Genomic DNA, 18,106 nt, shown 5'->3' on the forward strand with positions numbered 1-18,106 from the left:
TAAATGTAATCAGAATTTTCCAATAATACATACTTGCATAGAGAAAGACTGCCTCTAACTCACCCGTGAAGGCAAGCTAAAACTGCTACCTGTTTAGAGAAGAGAGGGATAAAAGGAGACAGGCAAGTCAGGAAACAGCAAACAGCCAGTCTTGAGGGCAAGGAGAAGAGAAAGCTTGATCCAGCTCATATATATACTCACAGTTAGAGCACAGAGCTACCACTAGGTGGTACTAAACCCAGGCAGGAGCAGGACAGACTGGGGAAATCCACCGAGGAGAGCCCCAGCCTGGCAGGGGTAACAGGAGGTAACATGGATTATTTTACCAATCTTGCAATAATGCGACCCCCTTTAGGCATCTGCGTCTAACTTACTACATGTTTACTGTGTCTTTCTTTGATGGGTAAACAAATACTAAAGAAGTCCAACTTAAAGCCTCCAGCTCAAAATATTAGAGCTGATATTCAAATACAGATCTCCCCAGGGCAAAAACAGTCTCTTCACTCGACACAATCTCTCATTTCTGTTCCGTAGGGATTATCTCTCAGAGTGTGGGACGTGGGGGAGGAGCAGGTACCTATATCCATGCATGGCTGTCTACACATGAATTTAATTAAAGTAACTTTAACAGTTAAAAGTATAACAAGTACTTGATGGGCCCTGAGACCACAAGGCTGTAGGACATCTGTATTGTCAAGCAGCCTTTGCCAGGGACATTTTCCCCAGCTCTACATCAGCAGGGTTGGGCTCTCAGCTGTCTTTTTGTTTGGTCCTCACGTGGTTCCAAGAAAACTACCTATCTCTCTATTCTCATCTAAGGGCACAACCTCCCCAATATACTACCCCGAAACACCATCACACTGGGATTAGGGGTGCAACATAAAGTTTGGGAGATCACACACTTTATTCCATTACAGGGAAGATGTTGGATCTCTTGGTATCAACAGAGAAATCTCATCTCCACTCTGCTCTTCTAGGCAGTGAGATGGGCCAGTTTTTCCTCCTATAGCGGCTCATCCTTAGAGGCCTGCCATCAAGGAGCTGTGACTGCTGACAGACAGAGGACAGAGCAAACACACGGTGAGCCAGCTTCAGGACGCTTTAAAACAGCCTGTGTGTGGGCTATGGAGGTGACCAGGAGAGAAAGACTACTTGCCGTACAGGCACAAAGACGTGAGTTCCCGTCTCCAGAACTCAGGTTAAAAGCTGGGTGCTGCTATGCACACACTGGTAATACAAGGTCTGAGGTATGGTAAAGACAGGAGGAATAGCAGGGCTTGTTGGCTACCAACCTAGCTTCAGGTTCAGTGAGAGACCCTGTCTGAAGAAAACAAGGCAGGACACAACAGAAAGAATATCAACTGTCCTCTTCACAGGCACACAGAGTCACATCTGTAAACATACATGTGCATATACCCTCCCACCCCACATACCACCTATGGATCCGTTAGTGCCAGCCCCATTCCAGAATTTCTGTTTCTGTAAGTTCCAGCTACCAATGACGGACCAATCCAAGGACCACTGAGAACCACTGGGCCAGAATGTCTCTGACCTTCCTCTGAGCCAGGATTTCACCAGGTGTAATGTGCACTGTGGTCACAATCATAATATTGGATGATGAGCATCAATCACACACGTCAGGATGGAGATCAGTGCCACAGCCTTGGAATTCTAGACTCAGAGTCCCCTGTTTTCCAGCTGGGTGTGGTGATGCATTCCTGCAATCCAAGCACTTAGGAGATTGAGACAGAAAGATTAGGAATTCAAGGCCAGTCTCGGCTATTTCAAAAGTTTAGGGTCAGCTTGGACTAAGTGAGACTCTGTCTTAAAAAAGAAAAAAAGCTCTCATAACAGGACTCCTCCTCCCAGAAGGACATAGCTGGAGATATAAACACTAGCAGTGCCCCAAATAATGACTTCCCTGAGTTAGGGAATATAAGTTAAAGGGGGTCTTAATTTTTCTATTACTACATAGTTTATAAAATATTTACTGATAAATGCACAGAAAAACCATTCCAAACTACTTCCTGTACATAAAGTGAATAAATATTTCACATTTGTCTTCAGATTACTTTAATAGAAAAGCAGTATGGATGAGTGACAGGGACGCCATTGACGGTGTCACACAGAGGCCATCTCGTGAAAAGCAAAACAAGGCTTGCAGTGACACCAGAGTCTGACAAAGCGTTTGGTCGTTAGCTAAGGCTTCACTACAAATATCTCCTTGATGGGGAAAAATGCAAAGGTTCCCCAGCAAGGAGATGAGTTCCTGAGAAAAGGAAGTAAAAATTAGCAGTCATCTAGATTAGCTTATGTCTGTTGTCCACAGTGGCTAATAGACACGTGGCTATTTCCATTAAAACGTAATCAAAATAAAGTAACAATAAAAGTTCAGTTCTGTGTGGGGCGTGGTGGCACACGCCTTTCATCCCAGCACTCGGGAGGCAGAGGCAGGTGGATCTGAGTTCAAGACCAGCCTGGTCTACAAAGCGAGTTTCAGGACAACCAAGGCTGCTAAACAGAGAAACACGAGAGAGAGAGAGAGAGAGAGAGAGAGAGAGAGAGAGAGAGAGAGAGAGAGAGAGAGAGAGAGAAATACATGAATAAATTTTAAAACAACTCAGTTCCAAGACAAGTGTGGTGGTCCACACCTATAATCCCAGCATCCAGGAGGCTGAGAGAGAAGGATTGCCACAACCTTACACAGCAAATTCAATTCAAGCTCAGCCTGGGCTAAGAGAAAGACTTGTCTCAAACATGGACATTCCAAGGACTTACAGTCAACTGTAAGGAGAGCATTGTGTCAGCACAAAACTCAGATGATCTGCTTCAAACAGCTTTTCCCAGAATAGCTGAGTTCTTAAGCATACTGCTAATAACAAAGTAAGTTGTTGCTACTGTTGGAGACAGCAAGTTACTCTAGCTCAGCTAGCCTGGAACCCTCAATCTTCCTGCCTAAGCCTTCTGATCGCTGGGATAACAGGTGTGAGCCATGATGCCTGGCCAATCAACCGTATTGATTAAGCTCAGATAAGCAGGTCTCACTTGCACTTCACAGTCTCCCCTGGCCCTGGTAAGCCAAGATCTAGGGCAGAAAGGTGGAAACCCCTTGCCTGGAGTTGTCTTGCCTTTGTCCTTGTCTTTTTCCAAGAAAGAGATGCTAGCTCTTTCTCTAGCAACTGGAAATGACAAAACTAGGAAAGCTGGCAGAGAGAAAGCCCAGCACAGTGCCAGCTCCTGTTAGGTCACTGCCATAAGTTACCAAGGTCAGGTCCCTTAGTGACTTTCCGCTTCTGCAAATGAAACCTACTGAAGGAAAATAATCAGACCCGCCACTATTTTCTTCTTTGTCCATAGGTTCCATGTCTCTAATCCCTTCTCAGTGTCCAGTGGTACAGGGCTGGGCAGTGGCCACTGCAGGGAGTGTTGTGGTGTGGAGTGGCCTTGCTCTGGCCACTCCTATGGGCTCTGCATTTGCCAGGGCTGCTCAGTGCCCTGAAAGCCTAGCCGGTTCCTGGATGCTGAGCCCCGCCCCTTCCTGGACTACACAGGAAGATCTCTTCCCCTCTAGTTTCTAACTGGCCACAAGGCTGTGCTGGTTTTGAGTCATCAGGTTGACAGGATCTAATGCAGCAGGAGGCTCTGAGGATGGTGAAGTAAGAGTCAGGATGTCAGGCATCCTTCTAAGTGAAAAAAAAAATGGGTATAAAAGCGAGCACATATCAGGATTTTCACAGGGGAAAAACAACGTCCCCACAAGTACAGGTGTTTTCTGTCTATTCCTGGTACTGAGCTACATGGAGTCTGCTTCCATGTGCATTTTTCTTTTTTACAATGTAACTATACTAAATTTGTGATGTAGAAAACATAAAATATGATAATAAACTTCAATGATAATTTCTCATTAACAAATGAACTCTGATTTTAAAAGGTGCAAAAAACGGAGGTTTTAACATGCACTCTTCAATACAGTAGCCACTGACTGCATGTTACAGTTTGAGTTAGATGAAAGATTCAGTGCCTCGGTCACCTTAGCCTCATTTCAGGGGCTCTGAAGCCACAAGTGGCTAATGGCTGCTGCTGTGAACAGTGCAGGTCTGCAGTGGAGGAGGAGCCGGAGGGCTGGAAGTCTACAAGATAGACGATAAGTAAGGCCAACTCCGTGGACACAGACCAAGTTACTAGGAGCCTGAGGTGAGCCCTCGGGATGCTGACCATGGATGTGAGCCTTTGGGCATGTGTCAAGAATCATCTCTGCAGGGGAGCCAGGAAGCCTGTGTTATAACAGGCTCCTTGAGGCTGTAAGCCACTCACAGAGGAGGTCAGGACCACAAATGCAGTAAGTAGTAACAACATGAGCTGTGGGCCACCTAAACTTGAGCATTTCCCAACTCCTCGCTCACGCTGAGGCCCCACATCCCCTTGTATGAAATGAGTATGGCTGGGAGGCAGCAGACAGGCACGATGGGGTGAGGACTTCACGGCGACACACGTTACAACAGCACTAAGGAGACAGATATCCCCACGAGCAGGTGCAGAGATGTCAATGAAGGTGCCAGGAAAGGGAAAAGGAAAAGAGCCAGAGGAAGAACAAATATTTAAGAGGACATCTCAGACACCGAGAGGGGAAGGACACTTGGACAACTGAGAGAGCCAAGGACACCCAAGAGTGGAACTCCAGGACCTGACGTGATATCTGAGGCATGAGAGACTCCCCTTAAAGTCAAAGAGGCAGGGGACACACGGGGGCACACAAGGTGCCACCTCTGGTCTGAGCCGACAGGGAAAAGATGACTATTTCCACACAACTGTTTAATAGGAGGTTCTTAAAACGGAGACACAGCAGCAAGTAGAGGTTTCACCAAAGCAACTTCTGGATGTATTTCCGAAGCCCCCAGACTAAATTACACGTAGCAAGCATGAAGAACAGGATCATCTCTCACAGTTAAGGACTTCACGGTCTCTGGGTCATCCAAGTCTAGCCTAGAGAACCATGGCTGGTCCTAGCCTCATCTGTGCCCCTGAGATGAACACGGGGACCCTGAAAACACACCAGGTCCTGGTCGCCCATCTTGTGTCTCCTGCCCAGCCCTCACTCACCGCTTCCTCACCCTGCCTGCCTACTCTCCCCTTCTCACATTCTTGACCTTCAGTGCTCTAAAATCTGTCTGACTCACTCAGCTCACACGTAAGTGCTGAACACAGTGAAGAATGCTGGGACAAGTGGGGACTCAAAGGCCACAAAGACCAGACCTGCGTCCTTCTGTCTCCTACAGGAAGAGCTTCTCATTCCTGAGGACCACTGCCTTAGCTCTAGTCTAGGCCACTTTCCTCACCCCCTTCAGAGGGGCTGCACACCAAGCCTGTTGTCTGACTGAATCAATGGCTTGACCAGAAAGTCAAGGCACAATGGTTACCCAGTGCCAGCCTCCTCCTTTGGTTGGTATATTCTCTCAGCAAAGGGAGCTGAGCTCAGGAGGGAGGAAGAAGGGTTGAGGATCCACAGGGTTCTGGATGAAGAGACGATCAAGCTGTCTGGGATGACATAATTAACAAGCCAGGCTGGGCTGTAAAATGAGGGCAAGAGCAGAACTCCCTGGCCTATGACAAGGATTTGGTGAGGCATCCCACCCAAGGTAAGCTAGAAGTGACAGCTTGGAATTACCTAGGAATGTTACAGGAAGGGCCTCCTGTGAGGCTTATGGGCTTGCCACAAATTTGTTGGTTCAACCTCCACAAACTCAGAATATGTGAGTGTTTCCAAAGCTGTGTTGGCAAGCACTTAAAAAGTCAAGGAAAAGGGTCCCAGAGGGGCCGTTTGAGAATTTGTAAGGAAAAGAAAATGGATAACAAGAACCTTCTTGGACTCGGGAGATGATTCATTTGGGAAGGTTCTTGCTGTGTCAACATTAAGACCTGAGTCTGATCTCCAAATTCACATTAAAAAACAAACAAACAAACAAATAAATAAATAAATAAAAATCAGGCACTGTAGAGTGCTATAACCCCAATACCAGGGATTTGGGGACAGACAATCCAGGGGACTCACTGGCCAGCAGCCTAACCTAATTGAAGGCTAATGAGAAATCTTGTCTCAAAAGACAAGATGGATGGACCACTGAAAAAGCTCAGTTTAGTGGTTAAACTATGCTGGCCACTAAGCTTGATGACTCAAGTCTGATCTCCAGAAGTCACATGGTGAAAAAGGAGAACCAACTCCTACACGTTATTCTACAAGTGTGCTGTGGTATGTGCAGCCCCACCCACTCACCCACACAAAATAAATGTAGAAGGAGAAAAAAATCAAGGTGGACATCTACCACACAAACATGCACATACACTCCAACCCTGGCAACAACAACAACTTACTTTTTCTGACCCTAACTGGCTGGGGTGATCATATAAGGCCTTGCCCACATTCCCCCTTTGTAGCCTATTGCAGAAACTGCTAAAGGGGATCCACATGATCCCCACAAGTCAGCACACTCCTGTCTTCTCACCCAAGCCCACCACTACCACAGATGAGTGCTAGCACCCCACTAGCCAAGTTTCTAGATAGTGTGAGCCAGCACTGCCTAGAACACTCTCACTTTCGTGAACCAACAGCTTCCCAAGAGCCTCCTGTTAGGGCCACAGCAACCATGGGCGGGTAGGGCATGAGGAAAGAGAAGTAAAACTGCGGTACATATCTCCATGGCAACCGAACCCTCAAGGGCTAAGGAGCTCATCAAGAAACAACAGAACTTGAACAACCCACGCAGATGCTCACATGTCCACTCCCTGAATGCCGACTTCTGGGAAGGAACTCCAAGGAAACAGCTCAGTGAGGGGAAAAAACGCAATAACTCATACGCCAAAAGGAGCTAAATGCCGTAAGGCTGTGGTGTGACTAAGTGGATTACCACGTGAGTACAATTGCAGCTGCTAAATAAAAAGAGGATGCACTATGGGTATATTTTGGTCACAACTCTGAAAAATGTGCAAATGTGGATAAAAATTGGAAGGGAAACACCCAAGTGAAGACAGATGCACTATAAGGCTAAAGCAGCAGGCATCTTCTGTCTTTAAATTGTTCTCTGTAGTTAGTTACCATGTGGTTCTCAGATCTAAAAATGAACTAAACACAGTAATTCATCAAGAGGTGGGTGAATGTGCAAGTTTGTGCATGAGGATCGGCCATGGCGCTCAGTCCTAGAAAGGCAAAGGTCTGCCTGAGTCTTGGTGGAATGCCTTGTGTGTAGCTCCCCAAACACAGAGTGGGCAAGAGGGAGCCTGCTGACAGCCTCTCATTTCTACGAAGATACGAGACCTTCTGACCAATGCTCAGAATAGAGCGTGCGCACTGTGGCTCCCTGACCACAAGATTGCTGTGCAGGGTCTTCCAACTAGCACTGTGGTCATCTGACTCCTCCTTTAATGCTGGGACAAGGACCCAGCAAGGAGGCAACGTGGCCATACTCTTTTAAGTTGTCATTTTGTCTTAGTCTGTTTTCTATGCTATAACTAAATTCCCCAGAGTGGATAATTTATAAAGAAAAAAGTTTATTCGGTTCACAGTTCACAGCCAATTGGAAAGGCTACACTTAAAGAAGGTTTTCTTGCTAAAGGGGATTTAGAGATAGTACAAAGTAAAGGTAGTACAAGGCATTTCAGAATGACAGAGATCTGTCCTCTTCTTATAAAGCATTTGGGGAGCTCCATCCTCATAAGCCCAACAAAGCCTAATCACTACCCAAAGGCCCTCACCTCTGAATGCTGTCAACAATAACTCTGGCCATTGCACGTCAACTTGAATTTTGGAGGAGAAAGACACCCAAGGCAGAATACAATGTAAGTTATATTCAAAACTTAAAAAGAGCCCGGGTTCACCTACGTCCACAAGTGTCTGTCTATGTGCCACCATTTGAGGCAGTCTAAAAAGTCCACTAAGGAATAGATGCTATTCAAATGGCCACAGGTAAAAATGGCTGGATGTCTGTGTTCCCCTATTATATGCAAATCTCCAAGGTGCTCATACTAGGAGACAGGCATTGGGAGATGAAACCTTGTGAAGGAGGCCAGAGCTCTGGGATGACTCAGAGAATCTCCTTCTGAGAGCTTTCATCCCTCTTCTGTGAGGACTCCAGGAAGGCCATCTGTGAACCAGGAAGCAGGTCCCACCAAACCAAATATGCCGGTGCCTGACCTTGGCTTCCCAGTCTCCACTGTGAGCAGTCAACGCAGCCACTTGGTCCATGGTGGCTTTGTTACAGCAGACCCCCATAGTCCTTTCCTAGTTCAAACAGTAACTGCCTGAGATTAAGAAAAAGAAAAAAAAAGGGAAGAAAGGGGAGGGAAAATCTCTACTTGGTATGTTTCTTTTCTCTGGTAAACAGAGCAAATATTAAGAAACGGTTATTAGTTTTCTCAGGGAAGAGCACACCAATTGGTCACTCAACAGCAAACGGTCAGTCCTAAAAACAAAAATACGAAATAGAAGTAACATTATACAAACTAAATACCGTAGGAATACACACCCACACTGGCAGGCATATGTAACAGCATTTAATGAAAAACAGAAGCCATGAATTTGAAAGATTGCAAGGAGGGGTATATGAAAGGGTTTGGGGAGAGGAAAGGGAAGGGAGAAATAATGTAAATAAATATAAACTGTAAAAAGTAAAGGTAATAAAATGATTATATTATAATTTCAAAAATAAAAGAAAAACACTTGGAAAAGCCAAAGACCAAAGATAATTTTTCTTTTGAACGTGCTGCCCAGGTTATCCCTGAACTCACTATATAGCTAAGGATGACCTTGAACTCTTGATCTGCCTGATAGGACTGATTATAGGTGTTCGCATCACACCTAATTTTTGTGGTACTGGGACTTGAACCCAGGACTTCAATACATGCTAGGCAAGAACTCTACCAACTGAACTATATCCTCAGCCCCTTAAAAATAAATTTTAAAGAGACTCGGTGACAATGTCCATATAGACAAACAACAGTCACAGGTCAAATAATAATTCAACTAATGAGCGCACTGGTATATGCTACTGTGAGAATGCAAACACCATGTATATCATGGACATCAGGCGTGCTGAAGGAAAAAAGTCGCTTAGTAGATGCAAAACCGGTCAGTCTCCACAGCAGTAAGTAATATCTGCATCTCTAGCAGACACAGCTCACATTGTTGTCTAGCAGTCACATGCTCAACCTCAGACACAAGACAGCCTGGAGACTGAGAGATCCCATGACTCTAGAAACACAGGAGATTGCCTGCCCCATCTCAGAGTGCAACAGAGCCCAGAGACAAAGAAGGAAGGGAGAGTCAGAGACCTGACAACTCAGGACATGCAGAATTGCTGATCCATCTCAGGTTTTCCGAATTTTCCCCTAAAAACTAAACAATGATAAATGCACAGACCTTGAGCTTGCAAGCATGTTTTAGGAGAAACTGCAGTGGAATGGAAGAGTGAGGGTTAGAAATCTTGGGGACTGTCGGTATAGTGGCAGGCTAGTGTGTCTTAACCAGCATTAGCCCGGGAACCTGAGGGAAGTCTGCCAGGTCAAGCAGTGGTAAGCAGGCCCACCTGGCCTTCGCCCTGACCCACCTCACCCCAGAAGCTTCTGAAATGAAACACACAGTATTTATAATGATTATTTTTGGTTATCAATTTGACAAGATGTAGAATCACCTGGGATGCAAACCTCTTAGCGCATCAGTGAGGGAGTTCCTAGATCAGGTTAACTGAGGTGGGGAGACACAGTGTGAAGAGCAGCATTCCGTGTGCTGGGGACTGAACAAACAGAGCTTCTTACCCATGTCTTCTCTCTGCTTCCTGGGTATAGAAGCAATGTGACCAGCTGACCTATTATGGACAATACTCTCCGACTTCACGCCCAAATAAGCCTTTCCTCCTGAGAGGCTGCCTCGTCAAGTGTTTTGTTACAACAATGATGAGACAAATAATGAGGCACTGAATCGGTGCTTTAGGTTTAAACCGCATCTTTAAGCCTTATAAATTATATCCTTTGAGCAAAGTAACTTAACTATAAGTTCATTATACACATGTACACACACATACATATGAGGTGGGGGAAGGAGAGAAAGAGGGCAGTCAGTGTTCTAGGAGTGACTCTCTTAGGAAGCCCACATGTCTTAAGTATCTCTCTCTCTCTCTCTCTCTCTCTCTCTCTCTCTCTCTCTCTCTCTCTCTCTGTGTAGACCAGGTTGGCTGAACTGAGATCCACCCCCATGTCCCCAACCCAAGTGCTGAGGGCCGGGATTAAAGGAATTCTGTGCACCACCAGGGCCCAGGCTAAGAAACGACTCTCAGAGCAGAAAGGAAAGATGGGGAAAGGGGAGAGAGAAAGAGGGGGGAACTGCTTTAACAAAAACCTCCTTTAATCCTCAGCAGACGCCAGAATCAAATATAATCCACGACTCAGTCAGATGTGCGAACACCCTGCTGGCAGACTCCACAGTGACCAGATGCCGCCAGCTCAACGCAGTCAGTGTCTGCTCTTACAAACACTGGACACAGTGATGGCCTCGGGTGTATCGAAGGCCCCCGTGTGTCCGTGTGATGTAGGCACAATCACAGCTCATGCTCAAGCAATGTTCTTCAAATCAAAGCGGAGGGACACAGTAGGTGCAGTGACCTGGGTAGGTGTCTGTGAGCTGGGTGACCCCCTAGGGGTGATAACTGACAAGGCACTGAGCATCTCTTCCTGAGGTCTCCACTGTACATTACAAACCTAATGTTATTAGGACTAGTCTGAAACCACCCAGCTTACCATCACCATCTTAAATACTTAGAGGTAAGTCACCTTGCTTCATTAGCCTTGTGTCAGAGGTTGAGAATCCTTGTTCTAAGGATTCTGTCCAGGTGGAGTGTGACTCTACTGCCTGGGGTGCAGGAAGCTCTGGGTTCCATCCCTACAGTCTCACCTCTCCCCACCCCCACGGCTGCACACTTACTGCAGGCTGCACAGGTGAAACACGCGTCATGGTAGAGGTCCCCCATGGCCTGACAGGCCTGGCCAGCTCCAAACACGCCTTTGCCGCATTTCACGCAGGCTCCTATGAGGTAAGAAGAAAACACCAAGTCAGGAGAAAACTGGGATTTGAGTCATGAAAAAGCCAAGGAATAAAGCAGAATACCTTCCACAATACCACATCCATGGATTTCTCAGTGCTCAGTCCTTACAAGTGCAGGAAACAGCCACCATCAACACCCTTCACAAACACACACACCATCCCCACACCTGTCCAGAACTTTCAAAGGCTCCGACTATTCAAAAAACCAAATTCTAACCAAACCATGACTATAACATAGCTCAGTAAAAATAAATGACTAAATCTAATCTCAAAAGTGTTTGGAATATGTTTAAGTATACTGAGACAGGATCTTACTCTGTAGTTCAACCTGGCCTGGAATTCACTATATAACCTACAGTGACCTCAAACTCATAGCAATCCTCCGACCTCAGCCTCCAGAGTACTGGGATTACAAGTATGTGTCAGCATAACTGACTGAAGTTTTAATTTTATGTGAATTATATGTATGTGTTTCAGAGATCTGCCAGCACTTGGCAGATAACCAACTTATTGGATTGTATCAGAGTCCCTATTTTGATTGATTGATTGACTCTTTGTCTCTTCCTCCTGCCTGCTGATCTGAGCACTAAACTCTCAACTACTCTAGGGCACCATGACTGACTGACTGACTGACTGATTGACTGATTGAGGTAAAGTCTCTCTATATAGCCCTGGACGTCCTGGAACTCACTATGTAGATGAGGCTGGCCTTGAACTCACAGAAATCTACCTGTCTCTGCTGTACACATGCTGGGATAAAAGATTTGTGTTACTATGCCCAGCCAGAGTTCCTATTTTAAGTTAACAAACCAATTACTACCAAGAAAGTCTAAGCTACTACATTCTTTATAAAATGTCCCCCATACCAACCCCTCAGGCAAAGAGGAAACATTACATATACACAGGTATCACACATTACCTACATCTGCCAGCCTAGACCCAAGAAGTGAACCTGTCTCATTAAAACTCTGGGGGGTGGGGGGAAGGCCAGAGCTGTCAAATCTTACTCATTGGATGGCATCTCCAAGGGGACCCTCATGCCCACCAGCCTCCCAGGACGAGCCAGACAGCAGGATTTCCCGACTCTCTGTACCCTGCCCAGAAATGTTCTCCTCTAATTCTTCCTCATCGGAGGCCCGCTACCTACTGCCTCCAGACGCCTCCACCTCTCAGGTCCTGACCTCATTTCTTTGAGCGGCAAGCATCGTTCCTCACCATGTGGACTGCCAAGCACAGACACAAAGCAAGGAAGGAAACTACATGTTCAAACTGTTGCTCGTGGAGTAGGGAATATACCATACAAAGACACATCAGTAGGACAGATATGTGGTGTGGATAATGAGAGATAAATGGATAGTAAAGTTCCTCCTGGAGAGAAAAGATAGAGGAAAAGAACACGCAAATTGTGATTCACACCCTGGAAATCATGTGCCTATCATACAGACCTTCATAAAACAGGCCCTACTATCTCCTCCCCACAAGCCGGTTTCTAGAAAGGTCACCCTGCTAGTAGGTTTGAAATATGGAATCTGAGCCCATCTTATCTCTGTGTAGCTACTCACGATATGCATGTGGGCATCTCATGAAGAGACACGGCTCCTTCCTCACCTTGATCATCTGTCCTGCTCAGGATTCAGACCTAAGAACCATGCCCCTGCCCTCCCAGTGCCAGCCTGGATCACCTCTCATTTTGCCTTGCTGCCCCACGCCCACCCCAAAAGTCATCTCTGCTCAAAACCTCAACCACAAGGCCCTTTCCATAAAAACGCACCCTTCTGCAGTGTAGCAATGTGACCTGTCCTTTTGCTCAGTAATCTGGACAGCATTGTTTCAGCTATAAACACTTCTCTCTCTTGGAGACAGACTTTCCAGAAGCTGCAATGGGATGAGGACAAAAGGGACTGATTCAGCCTACCCTGAGGGAAACTATTCTCCCACAGTGGGCAAAGGGCCCCACCTTACCTGAGGTCCTGTTTGGGGCTTACTAATTGGCCCGTGCTGGAGCTCAAGAGAAGAGAAAAAGAGCAAGCTGTTGACATTCCTCTGACTTACTCAATCTGAGGCCACCGGAGATGCACAAACCCCCAAAATGAAGGGAAGTGTCGACAGCTATCACTGAGTCAACAGGAAGGTGAGTAAGACACACGCTTTTAGGGGACGAGAGGGGAAGGTGGATGCTTTCCCTGCAAACTAGCCTCCCTTAGTCCGGTCTCCAAACTGAGACACTGACTAATTTACTAATGTATTTCTTTCTGTTCTTTGAGAAAAATCTCTCTATAGCCTGGCTGACCCCAAACTCTTATCAACTATTCTGTCTCAGCCTCCTGAGTGTTAGGGTCACAGGTATGAACCATAACTGTCCTGCATAGTTTTTGTGAAGTGTGCTATTCAGTAAACTGTCCACATTTTTTACATCACTTGTGTGTGTGTGTGCGCATGCGTGCGCGTGCGTGCGTGTGTGTGCACGTACATAGCATGGTACACATAGAGAGGTCAGAGAAGAACTTTGGGAGTCTGTGCTCTGCTTTCCTTAGGGTTAGATCTTCAGGTCACAGGACTTTAGTGGTAAATGCTGTCAGTCTAACTGTCTGCATTTAAAGTGTGATCTGATACATGTTGACACTGATACAGCATCAGCAAAATGAAGAAAGCCAGCACACCTGCCATCCCAATGAGTCCTGTCCTCCCCTTATGTAATCCACTCTCGCGCTCCCTTCCACAGGCAACCATGGGTCTGGTTACTATCATCACAGATTAGTTTGTGTCAAGAGTTTATATAAATGACACCTGGACGGTACCTCTTTATCTGGTTTCTGTCACTGCATAAGTATTTTGGGATTTACTCTTGTCCTGGTGGATGTCGATAGCTCCTGTTTGCTCCTATCTGCTGCCATGCAGTATCCAGGCGTGGGGCAGACCACAGGCCATCCAGGCGTGGGGCAGACTACACTGCACTTGCCCTCTCGTCCAGTCATGGAGCTATGTCCCCCCTTGGGGGCTTTCCCACACTGCTGCTGTCCACATTTAGGCATGAGTTTCTGTACAGACCTAGACCCAGACTTCTTTTTCACTGGAGTGAAGCCCTAGAAGTAGACCGGCCAGGCCGCACAGCTGATGTAAAAAACAAAAAGCAAGACGAGAAACGGGGTCTCACATAGCCCAGGCAAGCCTCAGACTATATATACGTGTACCCAAGAATGACTTTGAATGCCTGCACTTCCTGTTTCCACTGTTCCACATACTGCGATTACATATTTATGTGTGCTAGGGATGGAACGCAGGGCCTCTCGGGAATTCCAGCATGCTAGGCAAGCACTCTATCAACAGAACCACATCCTCAATCCCTGGCCAACTGTCTCCTGAAGAAGGGAGATCATCCCACCAGCATTTCGGGAGACTTAGTTTCTCCACACACTCGGCGATACTTGGTGTAGATAACTTTTAATGTATTCATTCTAACAGGTGCAGGGTGGAACCTCATTGTGGCTTCCAGCTGCATTTCTCTAGCAACTACTGTTGTGCCTGAGTCTCTTGAAAACCTTTGGTTCCTATGATTTATCGATTTATTTTCTTTTCTAAATTTTGGGTTGTTTTAAGCCAAAGATCAATCCAGTCTCTGGTGCTCCAGCCTCTGAATGAGAATCCACTAAACATGTGCCAACCTCTGCACTATTTTTAATATTAGTATTAAATACACTATTTAAACATAGTGTTAAGTATATATTTAATAATAACCTGACACCCCAATACAATCACCATTTGACAAACAAAGAACTGAAGTTCAAAGATGAAGCAAAAAGCTCCAAAACCAGGCTCACTCAACATCTGTGACTTTTCTGGTTCACTGTACAGTGCTCATAAGGGCTGAGGAAGTAAGAGATAAGAAAAGATTGCTGTGTGGGTTTCCTCCACGATTGAAACATACCATCCTGTAAGGAAGCTCTGTAATTAGGGAGATAAACAACTCAAAATAGCTTTGGGAAGTGCCTGAAACTGACCAGATTTACCAGGTCCCTCCCTGCCAGAGTAAAGCTGTAAATACTCTCAGACAAGCCAAGCTAGCTGTAAAGAGGGCTCTTAGATCAGACCCTGAATAAAATCTGTCTTCAGGCCCCTGCTTCATGGGGCCATCTAGGAGTTTGAGCACTGAATAAGTTGTTGAAAGAGCATTAGTTCAGCCAGTGGACATTAATATGCCATTCATCATTTTGGTTTATTTTCTTCTAGGATCTTGGTAATAGAATGTGTCGTTTAGCTAAGAAGACTCCAGAGGATGAGGCTTCCCTAGGAGACTACACAACCTGTCACAGACTGGGGAGGCCTAGGCCTGCTGGGGTAATCCACTCACTGAACTCTGCAAAACAGGGACCTATCCTGTGTCACCCTGCATGCACCTCTTATGTGAGAGGCCACAGTTGATGGCCAGGGCCTTGGGCAGCTAGTGGTCAGAAGTTTCCACATGATGAACAAAAACTGAGTGCCAAGCGAAAGGACCACTAGCACTTGGATTTGTTATACCATAATGTCTTTTGAGAGGCTAAAGCAATGTCACAGGCCTCCCAGGGAGCCTCTCGACTCAAGTTCTCCCATTAAGGAAACCTGATATTTGGCGATCACTGTTGTTATAATTGCTGATGGCATGTTTGGGTTCCACGTTAGTGGTTATGATGATTAATATTGTCAATGTGACAAGACTTAGAATCCCCCAGGGGACAAACATCTGGACATGGCTGTAGGGGAAGAATAGGTAAATCAAGCTAAGAAGATTCATGCTAACTGTAGACAGCATCATCCTGTATGCTGGAGTCCCAGATGAATGAAAAGGAGAAAGGGAGCTAAGCACCCTCACCTCTGCTTCCTGAGGGTGGACGCGATGTGAACAGCTGCCTCAAGTTCCTACGGCTGTGACGTCTCCACCATGATAAACTGTACCCTCAAACTGAGCTGAAATAAGCCCTCCTTCCTTAAACTGCTTCTGTCAGGCATGTTGTCATGGCAACAGGAAAAGGAACTAATACAACAGCTTTGAGATACACAGGTCCCAGGGGCCTAACGCTCTTCATACACAGCAATGCTTCCCAGATTGCTTACATGTGTAGAAATTTTTCTGGAAATAAGAAAGTATTAGTGGATCCTCAAAAATACTTAACAGGCTGGAAAGATCGCTCAGCACTTAAGAGCATTTACTGCTCTTGCAGAGGACCTGGGTTTGGTTCCCAGCACCCACATGGCAGCTCACAACCATCTGTAACTCCAGTTCCAAGGGATCTAACCGCTCTTCTGACCTCCTTGGACTCCTATATACATGTGGTACACATACAAATACTCAAGCACAAATACATAGAGTAAAATAAACAAATACTTCTTAAAGTCATAACTGACAAAATTTATAGATATGGCTTATAGTAGGATAGTGTCTCGGCCCCTGCAGCAGCTCCAGGAAGAGTAGCTGAAAGTCAATAACACAGTAAAATGGACCACTGTCTTAAATAGATCCTAAAAGTTCCCATGGCCCACATCAGGTCCAAGTTGGATGGCAACTTGTGATGGAAAGGCTTTAAATAAGATGATGTCATCAGGAGAAGCTAAGGTCTTGAACTCGTGGCCAAGCTGGGCTGGCTGTATAGTGAGACCATCCTCAAAAGAAGCAAGCTTAAGCCAAACCAAAACAAACCAAAACAAAAACCTGCAGGTGCCCTCAGTCTAGCTCACTGGTTTGTCACACCTTGGCTTCCTGGTCAATGAGGAAGGGCAACTCCCTGCTCCTACCGCTGGATGTCACACAGCCATGAACCCTATCGTGTGCTCAAAGGGACAATGTGAGGTCAGGGCACCCAGTCAAGGATGGTGTGGTGGTCTGAACAGGAACAGTCTCTAGATTACTACATTACTACATCTGAATGTCTGGTCATTAGGGACTGGTTCTATCTGACAGGTACAAGGAGGTATGGCCTTGTTGGAATAGTGTGACCTCGTTGGAGGAAGTGTGTCACTTGGGGTGGGCTTTGGGGTTTCAGATGCCCAAGCCAGGGCCGGTGGCTCTTTGTCTCTTCCTGCTGCCTGCTGATCTGAGCACTGAACTCTCACCTACTCTCGGGCACCATGTCTGCTTGTATGCCGCCATGCTTCCCGCCGTGACTAAACCTCTGAACTATTAAGCCAGCACCGATTAAACACTCTCTTCTATAAGAGTTGCTGCGGTCATGGCGTCTCTCACAGCAATAGAATATTGACTAATACAGATGAGACATAAGAATGCCAGAAGAGGATACAAATCCGAGAATGGATTTTCACAAAGCTTTTTCTCAGCTAAAAGCTGTCGCCTGCAGTCCTGGGCAGCTCTGCAAGTTCTGGATGTCAACAGGTTCCAGAAATGGGCCACACCATTGGATCAAGGCTGGCCCTCCTTCCCACCGTACTTACGGTCATGAAATACCTCAGAGGCAGCTGGCACTGGGTGTCTACCTAACACGACAAGTATATCACCTCCTCTCAATGTCAGCGGTTCAGGCAAAGTGTCAATGATGTCCAATATCACCCCCAGAGAGTCAAAATCAAAGTTTATCAGCCGATCCTCCGAATATCCAGGCAACACAACATAGCATCACCTGCTTCTATGGGTGTCCCTGCTTCTGCCCTCTCCCAAGCACTCTGCAGTCCCTGAGTCAATTGGTGAGGCCATCATTAACCCACAAAGGAAGTACTTAAGGCCACTTGGGGCTACAGCCATTGCACCAGCCTGCTTTCTTCAGCTGCCACCAAACACATGGCCTCAAACCCAGCAGAGGCCTCACTTCACAGTGGGAAAGGAAGTTCGGAGGGCAACTTCTCAATCACTGTGAACTTGTCCTTGCTCTCCAGGTACCGGTCTCAAAGTTCTCCCACTCAAAGGAAAACGGCTTTAAGACATTCCACCTTGCTTCTTCCACTAAGCCCCCTCACAGCCAGGCAAGCCCTCCAACTTCTGCACACAGGCTTTCAAGGGAGCAAAAAAGGTAAATAACATTTCTAGAGGGCAAT

At 46.3% G+C, this 18,106-nt stretch overlaps 1 protein-coding gene across 2 annotated transcripts in view; it reads right to left on the minus strand.

Annotated features, from left to right (window-relative positions):
- The window catches only part of Limd1 (LIM domain containing 1), a 54,553-nt gene that overhangs the window by 18,459 nt on the left and 17,988 nt on the right, over positions 1-18,106 (minus strand). For both annotated transcript variants that reach the window (XM_075964028.1, XM_075964029.1), the window contains exon 3: positions 10,967-11,068. In XM_075964028.1, coding sequence (XP_075820143.1) covers positions 10,967-11,068 — 102 coding nt within the window. The remainder of the gene's footprint in view (positions 1-10,966; positions 11,069-18,106) is intronic.

The sequence above is a fragment of the Microtus pennsylvanicus genome, chromosome 3 (assembly GCF_037038515.1).
Source record: "Microtus pennsylvanicus isolate mMicPen1 chromosome 3, mMicPen1.hap1, whole genome shotgun sequence".
NCBI classification, from domain to species: Eukaryota; Metazoa; Chordata; class Mammalia; order Rodentia; family Cricetidae; genus Microtus; species Microtus pennsylvanicus.